This window comes from Lepidochelys kempii, chromosome 14, assembly GCF_965140265.1.
Source record: "Lepidochelys kempii isolate rLepKem1 chromosome 14, rLepKem1.hap2, whole genome shotgun sequence".
Classification (NCBI taxonomy): domain Eukaryota; kingdom Metazoa; phylum Chordata; order Testudines; family Cheloniidae; genus Lepidochelys; species Lepidochelys kempii.
Genome location: NC_133269.1, coordinates 3,145,810 through 3,164,255, shown reverse-complemented (window position 1 = coordinate 3,164,255; position 18,446 = coordinate 3,145,810). Strand labels below are relative to the sequence as shown.

The following is an 18,446-nucleotide window of genomic DNA, read 5'->3' as shown; positions in this document are numbered from 1 at the left end:
CAGGTGGGAAATGGGGGGGCCGATAGACCCCCACCCAAGGCCACGCCCATGGCAGAGATGGGAGCAGAACCCAGGTGTCCTGGTGCCCTGCACCCCTGGCCTGTGCTGCCCAGCCCCGGAGCTGCAGGGTCTGGGAGTGACAGGGTTTGCGTCCAGCTCCGAGATTGCTGCCTCCTTCCCTTGTTCCTTGCAGCTGCGAACGGGCCCAATCCTGGGGGGCTGAGCACCGTTGGGCCCCAGCAAGAGCTGCCAGCATGCTGCACCATTCCAGATTGGGCCCATGGTTTGTAGAATGAAGCTAGGGACTTTGGCGCAGCCTAGCCCCGCTCCGGCACCCACCCACTGCCCAAGCCCGTTACTGGCCCTGCTCCAGCCAGGACCCAGAGGCCTTGGGGGCCACCCATGGCCCGTTTAAGACCCAGGGCAGAGAAATACCGGGGACGTGGGATCCGGGCAGCCCCGGAGGGGGTGGGGGAGGCCAGCCAGCCTGAGTTTCCTGCCGGCGTGTGCCAGGGCGCGCTGGCTTCTTACTGGAGAAGAAGCTCTCGGCCTGTGATCCCCAGTCGCTCCTCGCACAGGCGGCTCCGCTCCTCCTCTGCCTCCAGGTCGATGACGTGCATGGGTCGCGCTGAGCCGGCTACAGGACACCCCGCGAGAGGGAGATGAGAGAGAGAGAGAGACGTGAGGGACAGAATCCCTCACCCCATCCCCGCCCCCCCACAGGGTGCAGGCCAGGCACGCGCCTCTCGCCCTGGGTTCCCGTGTTCACCAGTACACACATGACGGGGTCTGAGCCTGCCCCTGCCTGTGCCCGTCTCACCCCCTGGCTGGGGCTGCCAGGCGCTCTCGACAGGACACTGCACAGGGCTGGGAACCTGAGGGTGGGGCTGAAGGATGGGACTAAGGAGCACCGACAGGGCTGTGTGGGGCAGGGCTCGGCTAGCAGGGCTGTGGGTTGGGACTGAGGGGCACTGGAAGAGGTGTGGGGGGCAGGGCTGGGGTGGGCAGGGGCTGTGGGTCGGGACTGAGGGACACCGGCAAGGCTGTGTGGGGCAGGGCTGAGCTAGCAGGGGCTGTGGGTTGGGACTGAAGGGCAGTGGAAGGAGTGTGGGGGGCAGGGCTTGGATGGGGGGGCTGCGGGTTGGGACTGAGGGGCCACCGGTAGGGCTGGGCTAACAGGGGCTGTGGGGCGGGGCTGAGGGGCATACACTGACTGGCAGAGCACTGGTGGGGAGGGCTCAGGATGGAATAGCGGGGGGCTTTCAGCCGAGGGTGACACTGGGCTTTGGGGGAGGAAAACAGAGAGAGGGGCTGATGGGTGGGGCCCAGGGGACTGTGCAGCCCGCAGGGGGCAGCAGGCTTGAGTGCAGGGTTCCCTGGCCTGTCAGTGCTTTCCCCTGGGGACGGCCATGCCCCTCCCAGTGGGGCTCCGGGCAGAGGCACGGGGGCCATGAACTCGGGGCAATGCCGGCCGGCAATAAGAACCGGATGCTCGCGGTTTCTGGGAAGCGCCCTCCCACCCCCACCGGCCCTGCGGACACCCCCCACCGTTGCTGCTGCTCCTCCCAGGCATGGGGCTGCCCATCCCCGGGGCGGCGTGTGGCTGGCCTGGCCCCGTTACCTTTCAGGCCCACGGTCGCCCGGCCCTGCCGGCTGGAGTTGGCGCCGTACGAGGGCTCCGGCCGGCTCAGCGTGTCCTTCTGTCGCGCCACCGCCACAGCGATGCCCACGGGCGGCTGCCGCACCTCGCCCTCCCCGTGGGCCAGCTCGTGGTCTCTGCTGCGGGCACAGTCCGGCCGCTCCGGCTCCTGCTGCCCTTTCCCCACCGGGAATTTCCCGTCCTGCTGGGCGCAGCTGCCCTTGAGGGTGCCCAGCCCCACGAAGGGAGCCTTCTGCCCCACGATAAGTGCTTGGTTGCTGTATTTCAGCAGGTTCTTCATGGCCGACACCTCGTCAGGGGGGCTCTGCATGTCCTGGCTCAGCACCGAGCCCTGAGTCATCAATGCAGCCTGCTGCAAACTGGTGCTGAAGGGGTCGAGATAGGAGCTCTTCCTCTCCTCGCCCATGGGCATGGGCGCGCCCTGCCCCTGCATGCCCCAGGGGGGCAGGGGGGCTCCGTTGTAGCCCATCGACTTCCTCCTGGCCTCGGAGCCGCTCCCCGCCAGCTCCAGCTCCGGGGGCACGTGCTGCTGGTGCCGTATCCGCGCCACCTTCTGCACGCTCTGGCCCTGGCAGTCCTTGGAGCCCTTGTCTAAAGTGCAGCAGGACTGGCTGAGTTTGACGCACAGGGCGTCCTGGTGGCTGGCGCGGGAGCAGTCCTGAGACGGCGCCACCTCGAAGTAGCTACCTTTCTCCAGGCCCCCCTTGGGTGCCTGGGGCAGGCTGGGGAAGGGGGCCTCGGAGCCACCGCTGTTCAGGTACTCCAGGCCTTTCAGCCGGGCGTTGGAGCTCTGCACCCACTCCAGCCTCCGCTCTGCCTTGCCCTCCACCTTGAGATGGTGGAAGGAGTTGCTGTAGGCGCCCGTGTGCTCCGAGCCCATCTCGTGCCTTTCCTTGGCCTCGCCGCGCTCCAGGCTGCAGGCCTCGGACGCCACCTGGAAAGACCTGCTCTTGTCGGTTAAGTGTCCCACCGACGGCACGAACGTGGCCCCGCTGAGCTTCAACTCGCGCCCGGCTTTGTCCTGCAAGGGGCACAGCCCGTCGGGGCCGGAGTGGAGCTGCAGGCAGGGGAAGGTGGCGGCCGAGGTGCTGAGCGGGGGCGGGATGGCGGGCAGGCTGGACGGGACGGTGTAGGAGACCGAGTGGTGCAGCATCTGGCGCTGCTCCAGGCACTCGCTGTAGGGCTGGGGCGACTCGTGGGGAGCCAGCTCCCACTCCGACCTCAGCATGTCCTTGGGGCAGCGGCTCTGGGCCATGGCGGTGCCAGCGTGCCGGGGCAGGGCACCGCCCGTGCAGCTGGGCAGCACAGCCTTGTGGGCGTCACCATTGAGCATTTTGGAGCTCAGGAGGCAGGAGTTGAGGTGCTTGGCCCGGTTCTCGCACGAGCTCCTCTGGTGGACCCCCTCCTTGCAGTGCCCCTCGGGCGTCATGGGCAGCACCAACTTGTGCCGCTCCTTCACGTCCTCCTCCGCCGGCCTCTCCTTGGCCTCCCCCTTGCCCGCCTTCTCCTTGGCCAGGAGGTAGCGGTCATATTCCTTGTGGCTCTTCAGCCCATGGCTGGCCTCGCGGTCACGGCTGCAGGACCCAATGGGGTGGCCGGGGGCTGCCCGGGCAATGCTGGGGAAGTTGTGGTTGGCTGACAGCAGGGTGGGCTGGGCTGGCAGGTTCCGCAGGTAGAAGTTATCTGGGGGGCAAATGCAGCCGGTGAGCGTGTGGCCTTCTGCACCAAGGGGCACCCGCCTCCACACGGGGCCCAGGACCCGGCTCTGGCTGGGCTGGACGCTGGTTGTCTCCCCAGCGCTCGCCCACCACCAGGCCCCGCTGACCCTGCGCTACGCTGCAGCCCCCTTCGCCCACGGGAGGCATTCGACGTCTCAGCGCCATGGCAGTCGCCTCAGCGATGCTGGAGCCCACCCCGGCAGCACCCCCATTCCGCAGCCTCCTGGCCCCAGCCCTCCCCACCCCAGCACCCTTCATCCCAGCTCCCTAATCCTCCCCCCAGCACCCTCTTATCCCAACCCCACAGCCCTTCCCGTCCCAGCACCCTTCATCCCAGCCCCCTTAGTCCCCCAATCCTCCCCACCCCAGCACCCCCAACCTTCCCAATCCAGAACTGCCACTTCCATTAACCCACCCTCCCCCCCGCTCAGCACCTCCACAAATCGCCCCACCCCCCACCAGAAGTTCCCCACTTTTTGGTGCGAGCACCTGAAAAAAACCAGCCTGTGGCCCAAATCCCTCGATCCTCCGTCCCAGCACAGGGCTAAGGGCTGGGCCGGGGCATCGCAAACCAACCCTGTGTGGGCTTGCGTGCTGCCCCCTCCTGCCACGGCCAGGGGGCGAGGGGTACTTGGCCCTTCCTTTGCCACATGCAAAGACCGGGGGTATCTCTCCATCAGCTGGGGTAACCAGCCCTGCTCCACCAGCATCAGTGGGCCAAATCCCCAGCAGGAAGCTCTCGCGGGGCACAGGCTTGTGCCAAGAACTCCAGGTGGCTTCCTGCCTCTTCCCCCCAGGCTCGGCTGGTCCCCTCCCAGGGCACCCCGGCAGCCCCTCCCCGCCCATTGCCTTGGGGCCCAGGAGCCCGGCCACTGGGGCACAGATTCCAGGCTGGGGGACCCTGCCCCAGCCCCTCCTGGTACCTGCCTTTCTGGCTTTCGTAGAACCGATGCTGGCTGTAGAGGACGTTGCTGTTTCCATGGTGATCCAAATGGCTCATGGGAAGGAAGGTGGAGGCCAGACTCCCCGAGAACCTGGGGTACCCCGGAGCTGGGGAGACAGAGCGAGCGAGTGAGCCGGCCCCACGATGGGGCACAGACGGGCAGGCAGGTCATGAGCACAGCACAGGTGCCCGCGCGCAGGCCAGTGGGACGCCCTCGGTAAATGGTACCACCCCCCCCCCAGTGCATTCTTCTGTCATAAGGCTTAGCCCTGCTGCCCATCCCCATAGCATCTGGGCACCCCCTCCAGATGGGCCACAGGAACACCAAAGCCTGCATGGACAATCCAGGCTCCTGGCCCTTCTCCCTGGGCGGGTTGCTGCTGTCAGGGCTCTGAACGGGGCCCCCAGAGCCAGGTCCCTGCTCTCCACAGAGCCAGCAGTCAGACAGCCCCACCCCACCCAGCTCCGGCCAGCGGGAGATCGCCCTGGGGCCTTTAGCTGCGCACGCTGGTGACATGACACCCTTCCCCGCCATTCGCACCTGGGCCCCCTGCGTGCAACCCCCCCCCCCCGTGCGCAGGTGCTGGGGTGACGCGGGGGGCAAGGCAGGAGAGAGCCAGTGGAGAGGACACAGTCCCATGGTGCTTCCATCAATCCCCCGGATGCCAGTCTTGTGGCGGGGGCAGATCTGGTCAGTTCACCTGCAATTGCACAATGCAACCCCCCCCCACGCTAGCCCATCCCGATCTCCTCTTGGCGCGTCTGCCCAGCACCCTGGCAGCCCTCACAAGAGGGGGAGCGAGCTGGCACGCACATGAGTGCTCAGCTCACTGGCTTCTGTGCACTTGCCCCTGCAAGCTGGACAGTGCCTCAGTACCGGGGGATTGTGCTGTGCCCTCCCCGTGCTCTCCAAGGCCAAGGGACCAGCACGGGGCACCTGGTATTTCTCCATGCACCAGAACCTGTGCCCACACAGACCCTTGGCACCACTCAAGCCCTGCGTAGCCCTCAGCACTCGGCACCACCCAGCCCTGTGGCTGGCCCTGGCACGGGGCAACTCCACCCTAGCTAGGCTGTGTGATCCGCCAAAGCAGCTGGGCAGTTCTCGTTAGACTCTGGGCACACTGCAGCGCTCACTGCTAGGCCAAGAGCACCCCCTCTTCCCCACGTGGTGACAGCCCCATGGATCTTGCCCGTTACACCCCCACGAGCAGCAGCTGGCTAGCCCAGGCCGCACCCAAACCCGGGCAGCATAGAGCCCAGAAAGCAGCGAAGTCAGGAAACAGCAAAGGCAGGATCACGCAGCCTCCACATGGAGCTAACGGGGGCTCTGCTCCCGCCTGAGGCCTGTTAGCCCCGGTCTGACTCCGGCAGCTCTTCCCTTTGGCCCCAGTCAGAAGGACCCTCGATAGCATCCACTACTGCCTCGTCGAGGGCACCTTTCTGCCCACTCCAATGCCACCTTCATCCCGCGCTGCACCTGCCATGTCCAGGGGCTGTGCCGCGGGGCGGGGCTGGGCAAACCCTGCGGCTGTCCCTCTTTCGTTAGCTGCTGTTAGAAGTTTCACTGGCCCTCATGTCAGTCAACAAAGTCTGTCAATTCCTCAGGCCCAGATGCTGTCACCCCCTGTCTCTCCCCACCCCACCCCCAGTCCGGCCAGGCTTCTGTGCTGTGTCCTCGCACGGGGGCCAGTGCAGGCCCCGAATCTTGTGCAGGGCCCAGCCCCCCTCGAGTACCCTGCCCGAGAACTGGGAACCCCGTGTCCCGGGACAGCTGTGAATGGCTGGGTCAGACAGACGTGCACACACAGACAGAGACTGACGCGCACTTATCGACACAGAAACACGCACACACAAACGCAGACGCTCACGCTGACAGACATGCACGAACTCGGACGCAGCCGGCCGGACGCAGCCGGCCGGACGCAGCCGGCGAGACACCCACCTGCTTTGGGAGTCGTGGGGGCCCAAACTCAATGCATGGCAAGGGGTCTAAGCCCCGCTCAAATAGCCCCGAGCGCTGGGTACCAGGGCTGCAGCTCGGCGCCCGGTGGGTGGATCACCCCTGCTGGGCGAGGGGCCGTACCGAGTGGGCAGGCGCCTTCCTCCCCCAGCACCCAGGAGGCCCCGGAAGGTCACGTTCCCCTCCACACCCATGTCTGCGCTCAGCCAGCAGAGCTGGGGGAGAGACGGCCAGCAGGCAGGGAGTCCTTCCCCCTTGGGGGCGGGTTCCCTTTGCCCTCTGGGACCCAGGTACCCACAGGGCACCTTCCCCTGGCTGAGGTGTCAGGTGCAGTGGTGAGGGAGGGGCATTTTCAGGGAGCCAGGGGTCTGAGCTCTGGCTCACCCAGCTTCAGGGGCAGAGCAGAGCGGGCTCAGCCCGGCACTCTCCGGTTACCCAGAATCCCTTGCCACTGGCAGCAGTGCCTGTCTCGGGACACCTGAGCACCCATCTCTGCCCGGAGGGGAAGGGGGCACAGGAGCAGGCGAGGAACCAGGAGATCCAGAGCTTCTGCCCGCCGGGCCCAGCCCACCCTCAACCGGCTGACTCCTGCACTGGGCACTGAGGGGTCAAATCCAGCCCTCCCCCATGGCTACAACATGCCTAAATGCGCACGCGTGAGCATATCCCCCACCCCACGCACAGATACATACATGCGTGAGCACATAGGCATATGCACGGCCTGTCTCCGTGTGGGTCTGTGTCCCTCCCCGTGTGCACGGCCTGCCACCCACACCCAACCATGGCCGTGCACACGGGGAGGGACACAGACCCACACGGAGACACGTGTACAGATACGCAGTGATGTGAGCACAGCCATAATCCACACACATCAGCCTTGCATGGCCCAGCAGCCTCGGCACAGGAACACACCCGCTCCTGCTTGCCTTGCCCAGGAGCTGAGCACGCCAGGCTGCTGGTGAGATATGCTGCAGCAGGCCTGGAGGGGCCCAACCTGTCCCTGCTGGGTGCTTTGGTCACAGGCTGCCAGACGAGCGGGGCTGAGATGAGCCAGTGCCTGGCAAAGGGCACAGAGACATAGACGCAAGCCCTGGGCACAGATGGGGACTGGGAGGCACAATGCACACCGGCCCCAAGCCCTCGGCGGGGACGCTGAGCTGGGCAGGGTCGTCCCTCCCAGGGGCAGCAAACCCAGGAAGCCTGCGGTCATTCAACCTCCACCGGCGTCAGCGTCCACATCCTGGCCAGATCCCAAAGGGGCAATTCCGTTCTGCTGCTCCAAACTCACGTGCAGCTTCAGCGGGGCATGTTGGCTCCCTCACTCCTTGTCCTGGCTGCATTGATGGGAGCGATTAAACAGCTGCTGCGTGGCAGCCCAGAGGTGGCTGCATTTCAGTGGTGGGTGAGGCACTTTCCCTGTACAGTCACAAATGTCCGACAGTGGCAGTAGGGCCCCGATTCCCCTTCCTCTGGTGGGATGGGACCACGAGCTGCTGATGGGGCTGGGCCCAGTGAATTTGCTGCACTCCCTCCTGGGACAGCTTCACCCCAGACTCTGACCCTCTTCCAAGCCTGGACCCCACCTATGTCTGTCCAGCCCTGGCCTGGACCCCTCCCCCCACATTTTTAGATGTTTCCTATGGGGCGTTCTGTAGACTCACTCTTACTCTTGGGGTCACCAGTCCCACCTGCCTCCACCAGGGGCAGGCTTCCGGCACACACCCCGGCCAGCCCCATGGCCCCGCCCCCGGCCAGCCCATCCTCTCCCCATTACTGCTTCTGGTGGCTCCCCTGCTCCCTGCCATGGGACACAGCCACACCCCACCCCTCTGGCCCAGGGCTCAGGGCCTCCCAGGGAAGCCGGCGCAGTGGGGCCCAGCAGTGGGGTCTGGGCCCAGGACCCAGCAGGTCTGTGTGGAGCAGGAAATTCCCACTAGCCGGGGCTGGGATGCAGCGCTCTGCCAAGATCCAGAGGCCCCATCCTGCCCCTCTGCGCAGCGAAGTCAAACCTGGGGCTGCAGAAAGAGACCAACCAAGCATCTGGGCCAGGGATGTGCCAGCCCCATCGCACACCTCCACCCCGCCCCACCCCAACGGGCCCCATGCTGAGACCCTCCAGACTTGTGTCACTGGTGAAAAGAGCTGAGATGACAGCTCACAGGCCCTGCAGTGAGATGCCAGGGCTTTATTCCAGGTGCCTGCAGCCCCATCTTCTCCCGCCCCCCTTCACGCAGACCCATGCCCCTTCCCACGCTGCTGCCCCCTTCCCACCCAGCCCCCAGGGCTCTGTGAGGCCCCCTCTCTGCTTCCCTCTAGCGCAATAGCGAGCCTGGCGCAAGTGCCCTCCTGGAAGGCTGAGTTATGAGCCCCATGCCGCGCACCGGCCCCTTTCAGCTTCATTAGCTGCCGGTGCTCAGTCAGGCTGCCCGTCAATAAGGCCTCTCGTGATCTTGCTCATGCAGCCGTGCGCTGCGCCCCCCCGCCCCCGGCCGACGTGCTGAGCAAGCCCCGGCATGCCGGAAGCCAGCTGGCACCAGTTCAAACTAGCAGCCGGGCTCGGTGCCAGGGCATCCTGCCAATACCACCTTGCTCCTCGCTCCTTAACTCTGCATCTCCCTCACTTCCCGGCGCTGACCCAGCTCACTGGACAGGGATCAGGTGGGGACACTGCAGACTCAGCACCAAACCCAGGCCGGGGGGAAGGGCAGCAACGGGCTGCGGGTTGGGAGTGAGAGGCACCGTCCGCGCTGGGGTGGGGCAACGCTGAGATAGCAGGGGGCTGCGGGCCCGGATTGAGAGGCACCAGCAGAGTTTAGAGGGCAGGGCTGGGATAGCAGGGGGCTGCGGGTCGGGAGTTGGGGGCACCAGCAGAGCTGGCGGGGCATGGGGAGGGGCTGGAGAATGGAGCCAGCTGTCCAGTGGGATACCAGTAGTTCTCCTTTGGGGGAGCAGGTAGCAGGCTGGGGTTAGGGAGTGAGCTGGGATCGGACGTACAGTCAGTTCCGTGAATTCTGGGGGTTTGCCCAGCCCAGAGTGGGCACTGGGGGTGCTGCTCCCCACCAGTGAGTGAACCAGTTCCCTGGGGCCAGTGTGGGGGGCAGGCAGGCTGCATCTCCCCAGCACAACCCCCATGATGCAGAGCAGCGTGGCTGGGGGGCTGAGCCAGGAGCCCCCTTCCCCCCCCAGTCTGCGGCAGCAGGATCCCCCTCCCCCCGGCCGTTAGTGGCACAGGAAGCCGGGGTGTCGCCGGTTTAACCACAGAGGCTCTGTGCTGATGAGCAGGCGGTGGGGGGCAGGGACAGGCGCCAGCCCCCGAGTGGGCGATAGCACCCCAGCCCAGCTCCGGGAGCCTGGGATAGTGACTCCGGCTGGGCTGGGTGTGGGGTGAAAGGCCGTGGTCACCCCTGCATCCCGGGCTGCTTCTGGAAAGAGGGAGGGGCCCTTCAGTCCTCCGCCTACCCAAGGCCCCTCTCCCTTCCCCTGGAGCCCCTGCTGCTTATCGCGGAGATCGGGCCCCGTGGGCAGCCAGTGCGGCAGGCACCTGCAGCTCAGGGCCTGGTGTCGGTTATGCCGGCTGCTCCCTGCGCTGTTTCCTGGCACCTGCCCCGCTCCCCACAGCCTGCTACAGACCCACCCCCACGTTGGCCAGCGACCCAGTGAGCTGCTGGCCAAGGGGCCGGTTTGCCCAGGCCCAGCTCACACTGCAGCGCGGCCTCCATGCTGGACTCCTGCCTGGGAAGCGACAGGCTACATGCACTGCACTGACAGGGACGGCCCCCGGGTGCTGCCAGGAGGGTGCCCGGCACAGCGAGCTGGCAAAGCAGATTCCACATCCCAATGGTCACAAGTGGCATGAGTCAGACTGGCCTCAGCCCAGTCCCTGTTTGTGCACATCACACAAGCCATGGTGGGAGCTGGCAGTGTCAGGCACTGTCTGGGGCAGGGGAAGGCGCGCAAGGCGTGGCATGGCACAGCTGTACTGGGCTCCCCTGCCCACCCCCCCTCAGTTCTCTCTAACACTTTTCAGTCCTGAGCAGTCAGGTCCCTGAGCATCATGCCCCTCCAAGCCCCGTCACGCCAAGCCCCCAGCCAGAGACACACAGGCCCCAGGAGGGCGAGAGGGCTGCAGAGAGCCCCGCCCTCCCACACACACACCTCATCGCCTCTCTAAACACTCGATTTGCAGGAACCGTCGCATTACAGTGCAGTCAGGTGCCAGTAGCACAGAGCCCACCGCTCACTCACGCTGCCAACTGCAATGACCTCTCTGCATGCCAACCGTGCCGAGAGCCAGCGTCTCCAAAGCTTTAACCCCTTCGGTGCCACCCTGCCCCGCCGGACGTGCTCATCCCCTGGGATGGTAACCAGAGATGGGGTTACCAAAAGCAGCCGGCTGGGGCCAGTAAAGTCACCCTCACCCTTCTCCTAAGGCACAGCTAACCCAACCGAGGGGCAGGGCCACACAGCCAGCCGGGCAGAAAGACATACCTGGCACATCTGGGGACACATGACCCTGGGGGCAGCCGGCACATCTGGGGACGCGGAGCCATGTGGGTGGCTGGCACTTTTGGGGATGCACAGCCAGGGGGGCCACCAGGACACAGATTTATAGATTCCAAGGCCAGACGGGACCGTTGCAATCACCTCGTCTGACTTCCTGGATAACGCAGGCCAGACTCAGAGACCTGCCCCACAACAATCCCTAGGGCAGAGCTTTTAGCAAACATCCAGCCTTCATTGCAAAATTGCCCGTGATGGTGAATCTACCAGGCCCCCTTGGGGAAATTACTCCAGTAGTTAGTTATTCTCATCATTAAAAATGTCTGCCTTATTCCCAGGCTGACTGTGTCTAGCTTCAGCGTCCAGCCACTGGATGGGGTGAGACCTTCCTCTGCTAGACTGAAGAGCCAATTATCAAAGTTCCCCAGGTCGGTACTTCCAGACTGGGATTCAGTCCCCCCTGGACGTCCCATTGTTAAGCTAAATAGATTGATCTCCTTGAGTCTGTCACGACAAGGCAGCTTTTCTAACCCTTTGATCATTCTCGTGGCTCTTCTCTGACCCGTCTCAGATTTATCCACATCCCTCCTGAATTGTGGCACCAGAACTGGACACAGGATCCCAGCAGCAGTCAGACCAGGACCCGGAACAGCAGTGACATAACCTCTCTGCTCCTCCTCCAGATTCCCGTTGTGCATCCCACGATCCCATCGGCGCTTTTGGCCAGTGTTGCACCGGGAGCTCACGTTCAGCTGAATTCCATCTCCCCACCCCACCCAAATCTTCTACAGAGTTGCTGCTCCCCAGGTCAGAGCCCCCCAGCCTGGTAGCATGGCCAGCGTTCTGTTCCCAGACGTGTAGTGACATGTAGCTGTATTAAAATACCCACTGTTTGCTTGCGCCCAGGTTACCAGGTGATGCTGATCGCTCTGTACCAGTGACCTGGCCTCTGCATTATTTCCCACTTCCCCATGTTTCTGTCATCGGTAAATTCATCAGGGATGATTTTATGTTTTCTTCCAGGTCATTGATAAAGATGTTAATTAGTGTAGAGCCAAGAACTGATCCCTGCGGGACCCACTGTAACACACCCGCTCAATGGTGATTCCCCACTTGCAGGTACATTTTGAGATCTACCAGTTAGCCAGTTTTTAGTCCATTTCATGTGTGCAGGGTAATTTTATCTCATTCTAGTGTTTTAATCAAAATGTTGTGTGGTACCAAGTCAAAGGTCTTAGAGACGTCTGAGTGTGTACATGTGTGTACATGTGGGGACATGTGGCCCTGGGCAGCAGGATGCGCCTGACACATCTGGGGACACGTGGGCCCTAGGCAGCAGGACGCACCTGGCACATCTGGGGACACGTGGCCCTGGGAAGCAGGATGCACCTGGCACATCTGGGGACACGTGGCCCTGGGAAGCAGGATGCGCCTGGCACATCTGGGGACACGTGGCCCTGGGAAGCAGGATGCACCTGGCACATCTGGGGACACGTGGCCTGAGGGCGGGCAGGCACCTCGCTGCCATTGGTTCACTGGCCAAATCCCTGTGGTATGCCAGGAGGAGCAATGAGTCGAGGCTGGATGGCTGCTGCTGCTCCCTATGTCCCCACTGTCTCCCGTGCCCTGCTCCCTCCCCAGTTCACCCGTGGCGCTCTGGGCCGCCGAGCCCTTACCTTCGTGGGAGTGTGAGAACCAGATCTGGGAGGTGCCAGAGTGTGGGCCCCGGTAGGCCGGCTCCGAGGGGGACGAGGCGGGGCCCGTGGGATGCGTGGGGGCGGCCGAGCCCAGGCTGCTGGTGAGGAAGCTGCCCATGAAGGACGAGGCGGGCGTGTTCCCCATCAATCCACTCCCTGCTGTAAACACAACAAAGGACCATCAGCTCCGCCGGGGCCAGGGTCTTCTGCGTGGGCACCCACACAGCAGCACCCGGGCACCCACGTGCTCTGACCCATTCACGCTCCCCCAGAAAATGAGTGCCCACATGCCCGGGCATGCACACACCCACTCACACCCACGTCTGTTGGGAGGTTCACCCTCGGCTCCATGAAGTCCCTGAGGGCCACCCCCACCAAGGAGGCCATGTGGAGCCGCAGGGCCATCGGGGAAACGCAAGGAAATCTGCCCCTTCCGATTTGCACTCTGAGCCCGGGGCGAGGGCTCATCTCTCACACGGAGGCATTTGGGTGTGTGCACCAGCTGGCAGAGGCGTGCAGGGCACATGAGCGTTTCCACGTACATGTCTGCGGGCACTTGTGGGGCCGCATTCACCTGCCGGTTCTGGCACGTGCACATGGCTAGGGCTGTCCATCTCGGTGGTTCTAAGGAGCCGACAGTGCCTCTCTGTGTGCCTGCCCATGGCAGAGGGCACCCCGCTGCTCATGCTGATCGGGGGGGAGCAGGCAGCTCCGTCTCCCCTCAGCAGGACCACGGAGCTGTTGGGCAGGGAGCCCCTGCTGGTCTCCCCCCGTCTCCCCCAGGCAACCCCAACGGGACTCCCTCCACGGTGCCCCGCCCAGCCCAGCTCCCCTCCCCCAGCCCAGGAGCCACACACGCATGTCGTCACGGAGGCCGGCAGGGCTGTCCAGGGAGCGATGCGCCCTTCACTCAGTACAACCCCCCCACCTCGCTCCCCAGGCAGCTGCCAAAGGGTGTGGGGGCCCAGCCGCCTGGCCACGCACAGAGAACGTCCCTGAGGCTCCCAGCTCCGGGCCCTGCTCACGCTGCCACGGGCTCCGAAGGGCAGGTGCCACTGGGGCAGCAGGACAGCTCGGCACCCCCCTTCATGCCTGCGCATGTCGGGCAACAGGTGCTGCAGTCAGTGGCCTCGAGGAGCAGCCCAGCGCCGGCGCTTCCAGGGGCTGGGCCCAGCACCGAAGGTGGAGAGGCTGCGTAGGCGGGCGTCAGCCGGGGCGCGAGCGTGCGTGGGCCACGGGGCAGCCTGTGTGCACAGGAGTGCAGCCCCATCCAGGCCCTCCTGCGTCCGGCTCTGGATTAGGAGCTGGCAGCACCCCAGGGCAGAGCAGGTGTCCAGCCCCACCGGCCCCCAGCCTGTGAGACACCAGGTATGGTTGGGGTGGGGCAGGGAGCAGGCTCAGCGCCCCTCCAAGCCCTGCCACACCCACCCAACAGCAGGCAGTTGTCTTCTGTACCACACACAGCCCCCACACCTCAGGGCCTGGCCAGGGGCTGGCAGCCCCAACCCCCCAGCAGGGACAACACACCCCATGCCAGGTGCTCACCCGGACCAGCAATGGGGGCAGGGGGCTAGGTCCAACATTCCCCAGCCTGCAGGCCCCCGGAGGGGCGGGAGAGCAGCGGTGCTGGGGAGCGGCTGGGGCTGGGGAGGTGCAGGCTGGAGGAGGAGACGAGCGTGGAAGACCGGCCTGTGAGATCATGTTGGAAACATCGCAGCCGGTAACCAAGGGCCGGGCAGGCTGGCCCCGGTCCTCTCCCCGCCCCAGCACATGTGTTTGCAGCCGGGGGTGCGGCTGAGGAGCGGGTCATTCCCTGATGGGAAGCCCGGCGGGGCCTGGCCAGACGCCCACACGGGGAGGAAGTGAGCTCTGCTCTCTAAGCCAGCCCACGCTCCGGAGCTAATCCCCAGGATGCCTCGGGGATGAGTGTCGGGATGTGGTTACGCTCGCCCCAGCCTTCCCGCTCGCAGAGCCAGGGGCTGGGGCTGGGCACCGCAGAGCAGGCGGGGCGAGGCCGCGCCCAGCAGCTGTGCTGGGGGCGGGCGCCCGGGCCACTGCTCAGTGCGCGTCTCCGGGGCAGCCGAGCAGCCAGCGGGGCCGGGATGCCAGGGCCCAGCTCCAAGGAGGAGAAGGATTTTCCAGGCTGCAGCTCTGAGAACAGGGAGCCTGGGCCCTCCCACAGGCAGCGATGGGGGATTCCCAGAGGAGCAGGGGGGCCTGGGAACAAGTGGAGGCCAGACCCCAAGCGAGGGAGCTGGGAGCCCAGGACCCCAGAGCCTGCACTGGCAACCATGGGGCAGGTGATGGCCTCAAGGCAGGACCCACGCCCCCACCTGCTCCCCAGAGCAGCATTCAGCCCCCACAGGCGATGGGGGGCTCGACCCGCTTTGCCAAGGAGCGCCCACCCACAGCTGCAATGAGGCAGGGATAGACTGGCTGTAGGCTCCCCTGCGCCTACAGCCAGCCCAGCTCTGTCCCAGCCCCCAGGGCGGGGGCCAAACCTGCCACGAACCCTGGAAGCCACCCCCCAGCCTGGCAGGGACCATATATGTGGGCGCAGAAGGGGCTGGCGCTGCCGAGTCCTCGGCACTCACCAGCCCCAGCGACCTCACCAGGCAGCTGCCCCCTTTGGCTCAACAGCACGGCCGCTCCCAGCTCAGCCCTCTGTCCCCAGCTGGCAGGGCCCGGCTCAGCTCCCAGTTCTCCAGCCCCCCCAGCCCACGGTGCCAGCTTGGAGCATTTGGGCACCCCCTCAGGATTTCCCCCCTCCCGGGAATCTCCCTCCTCCCCTGCCCCCCACATCCAGGCCCCCCCAGCTAGGCCTATAGCCCTCAGACCCGACCTGTGCTGGGCCTGCTCACTTCTCTTAGCCAGGGCTCCGGCCCGTAGGCCGTGGCTTCACACAGGGGTTGGCTGGGCCGGGGAAGCAGCCAGCAGGGGTGGGGTGTTTCCAGACTCCCAGTCTTTTACAATTAAATGTCACTGGCTCCTGATTTTCACCCGAACCGTCCCGGAGTGGCTGGCGGCCCCCTGGCTCTGGCTGGGACCCCGCCACGCCCGCCAAACCATTTCCTAGTCTCCTGCCATCACAGAGCCAGACAATGACTTTCCCTGCTCCATTTGGGGTCGGAGATTCTGGCGTTCGCTCCCCCTTCCCAGCCCCACGCTCTGTGCCAGCAAAGGAAGAGAAGCGTTGCGGGCCAAGAGCACCCCATGCCAGCTCACCGTGGGAGGGGGAGGCCAAGGGGCTAGGATGGGTGGGCTGGAAGCCAAGAAGTGGAAGTGGAGGAGACAGACCATGGGAGAGGAGATCTCAGCTAATGAAAAGATGGAGCTCGGCTGATGCTCCCAGCCCTGGGTCTCTGCCTCACCCTCCATTTCACTCCCCACCCCTTCCCAGCTCCAACATGCTCTTGTTCTGCAAACATCTTCCCATGTCACCCCATCTGCCCCTCGGCCTATCCCCAGCAAAGCCCCACCACGGCTCTTCATGGCTCAAGACAGAGGACAGTTCTAATGGCCACACTGGCAGAACGTGGGGTCAGTCTCTCCCATCCTCGGCCCCCCAGCTCTCCCCGCAAACAGCTGCACCCCCAGCACTCATTGAGCCCTGGCAAACCACCCCCGAACACACGCTGCCCGCAGGCGCTCCCCGCCCCCCCCCCGAGTGCTAGGCAAGCCCCCATGAGCCCACCATACCCTGGCAAGCCCAGCCTGGTTAGAAGCACTCTGAACTTGATTTAAATCAGATGCGATGAGGCAAAGTGTTTCCATGCATCCGTGGCTCCAGCCAGGAGCCAGGCCGCATTATAGGGCCCGGGCAAGCAGACAGCTCAGGAGAAGCAGCAAGGGGCTGGATTCCAAACCCAGGAATCACTGAGTCACCGAGAGGGGAGGGGGAGTGCTCTGCGCTCGGGGTAGAGGTGCCAGCCTGGCCCCCCAGAACCGGATGTGCCCCCTCTCTAGAGCAGGTGCCAGGCAGGCAGGGCCACCCCCACCCTGTCGTGTACCACTTCAGCCTGGGGTGCCCTGCCCCATGGAGCTCACACTGGAGTGGGGAGGGGCACCATGACCTGGGGTGATAGGAGAGGGGGGTGCAGCATCCCAGGGTGGGAGCAGAGGGGGGAGCAGGGTCCTGGGGGGGGAGATGAGAGAGGGGTGCAGCATCCTGGGGTGGGTGGAGTGGGGGTGCAGTGTCCTAGATTGGGGGATGAAGGGGGGCATGATATCCCAGGCAGGAGAAGAGGAGGGGCATGGTGTCCTGGGGTGGGAGCAGAGGGGGGTGAGAGGAGAGGGGGTCATGACGTCCTGGGGGGGATGAGAGAAGGGCGCAGCATCCTGGGGGGCAGGGTGAGAGGGGGGCGCGGCATCCCGTGGTGGGGATGAGAGGGGTGTGTGGCATCCTGGGGGTGTGAGGGGGGGCACGGCATCCCGGGGTGGAGTGAGAGGAAGTGGCATCCCGGGGTGGGGGAGAGGGGGCTGTGGCATCCCAGGGCAGGAGCAGAGAGGGGCCGACGCATCAAGCTGATGCCCTGAGCCGCGGCCCGGGGCGAACAAGGGTTCTCTAACGGAGTAACCTGATCGGCTGAGCCAGGTTCAGAGTCTAACTTTCCCCCCAGTCTAGTTCCTCAGTGTGTGGGTGGGGGGGGATTTACCCCGGCTCCCCCCAGGGAGCATGGGGGCCGGGCAGCAGGAGGAGCTGGGCAGGGGGCCAGAGCTGCCATGTGCTGGGCAGGGCCGGCCGAGGTTCCAGGCCCAGCTTGCTCTGGAAGCTGGGAAGCAGGCGGCAAAGCGACCCAGGCTCTGCGCTGGCTGGCTCGGGGCTCCCTGAGAACAGGGCCCCGCCGGCCGCTCTCACACTCCCCCCCACGTTTCCGACCAGCTGACTCACAGGCCGCTGGCACCAGCTCTGCTCCCCAGGCTCCGGGTCTGGCTGCCGAGCCGCGCGGCCAGGCCTGCGCCAGGTTCCCACCCCCCTCCTTTCACACACTCCCGAGCAACCCCCCCGCTCCCGCCCGCCCCGCCAGAGCTCTGCTCCCACAGCCCTGCCAAGGGCTGAGGAGACGCACCCACCTTTCCCCCATTCCCAGCCCCGGCCCCGCTCTGCAGAGCAACACTATCAACCCATCAAAGAAACCAGAACCGTCAGAGAGAGCCCCCGGGGCGGGGAGAGGGAGGCCCAGGCCGGAGAGAGCCCCAGGCATGGCCCCGGGCAGGGAGAGGGAGCCCCGGGCGGGGAGAGGGAGCCCCCGGTGCTGCCCCGGGCGAGGAGAGGGAGCCCCAGGCACGGCCCCGGGAGGGGAGAGGGAGCCCCAGGCACGGCCCCGGGAGGGGAGAGGGAGCCCCGGGCGGGGAGAGGGAGCCCCAGGCCGGAGAGAGCCCCAGGCACGGCCCCGGGCAGGGAGAAGGGGCCCCGGGCTAGGAGAGGGAGCCCCTGGCAGGGAGAGGGAGCCCCGGGCGCGGAGAGGGAGCTCCTGGCAGGGAGAGAGCCCCAGGTGAGAGGGAGCCCCCGGCGCGGCCCCGGGCGGGAAGAGGGAGCCCCTGGCGCGGTCCAGAGAAACGAGTTCTGCTGAGCTGCCAAAGCGGCACTTTCCTGGTGCCTGCTGTATTCGGGGCATGCTGCGTGCTTACAGATGGGCCAGGCCAGCAGCAGGAGTGGGCAGAGCACAGGACAGACAGACAGAGAGCGGGGGAATGGACGGACCGACCTCAATGTACAACCAAATCCTGGGAAGGTCAAACCCCACAGAGCAGCAGGAAACAAACATTTCCACCTTAAATACTTTCCCCTTTCCCCAGCTCAAAGGTGATGGTAAAAAAAAATCCACCTTAAATCTCCTGTCCACACTCAGAGCCCCAGGAGAACCGAGAGGGGGGGAGCGGGGGGCCGTGCTGCTCCCATCTCGCCAGGCCAGCGGGGCACAGGGCAGCAGCCGGGCAGGGGGCGAGGCTGTCACAGCCCCCT

At 65.4% G+C, this 18,446-nt stretch overlaps 1 protein-coding gene across 10 annotated transcripts in view; it reads right to left on the bottom strand.

The window, feature by feature from the left end:
• BAHCC1 (BAH domain and coiled-coil containing 1) overlaps positions 1 to 18,446 on the bottom strand; it is a 90,589-nt gene that overhangs the window by 28,635 nt on the left and 43,508 nt on the right. For all 10 annotated transcript variants that reach the window (XM_073311311.1, XM_073311317.1, XM_073311320.1 and 7 more), the window contains 4 exons: positions 12,461 to 12,640; positions 4,306 to 4,428; positions 1,622 to 3,343; positions 532 to 637 (listed from right to left, as the gene is read on the bottom strand). In XM_073311311.1, the coding sequence (XP_073167412.1) occupies positions 532 to 637; positions 1,622 to 3,343; positions 4,306 to 4,428; positions 12,461 to 12,640 (2,131 nt within the window). The remainder of the gene's footprint in view (positions 1 to 531; positions 638 to 1,621; positions 3,344 to 4,305; positions 4,429 to 12,460; positions 12,641 to 18,446) is intronic.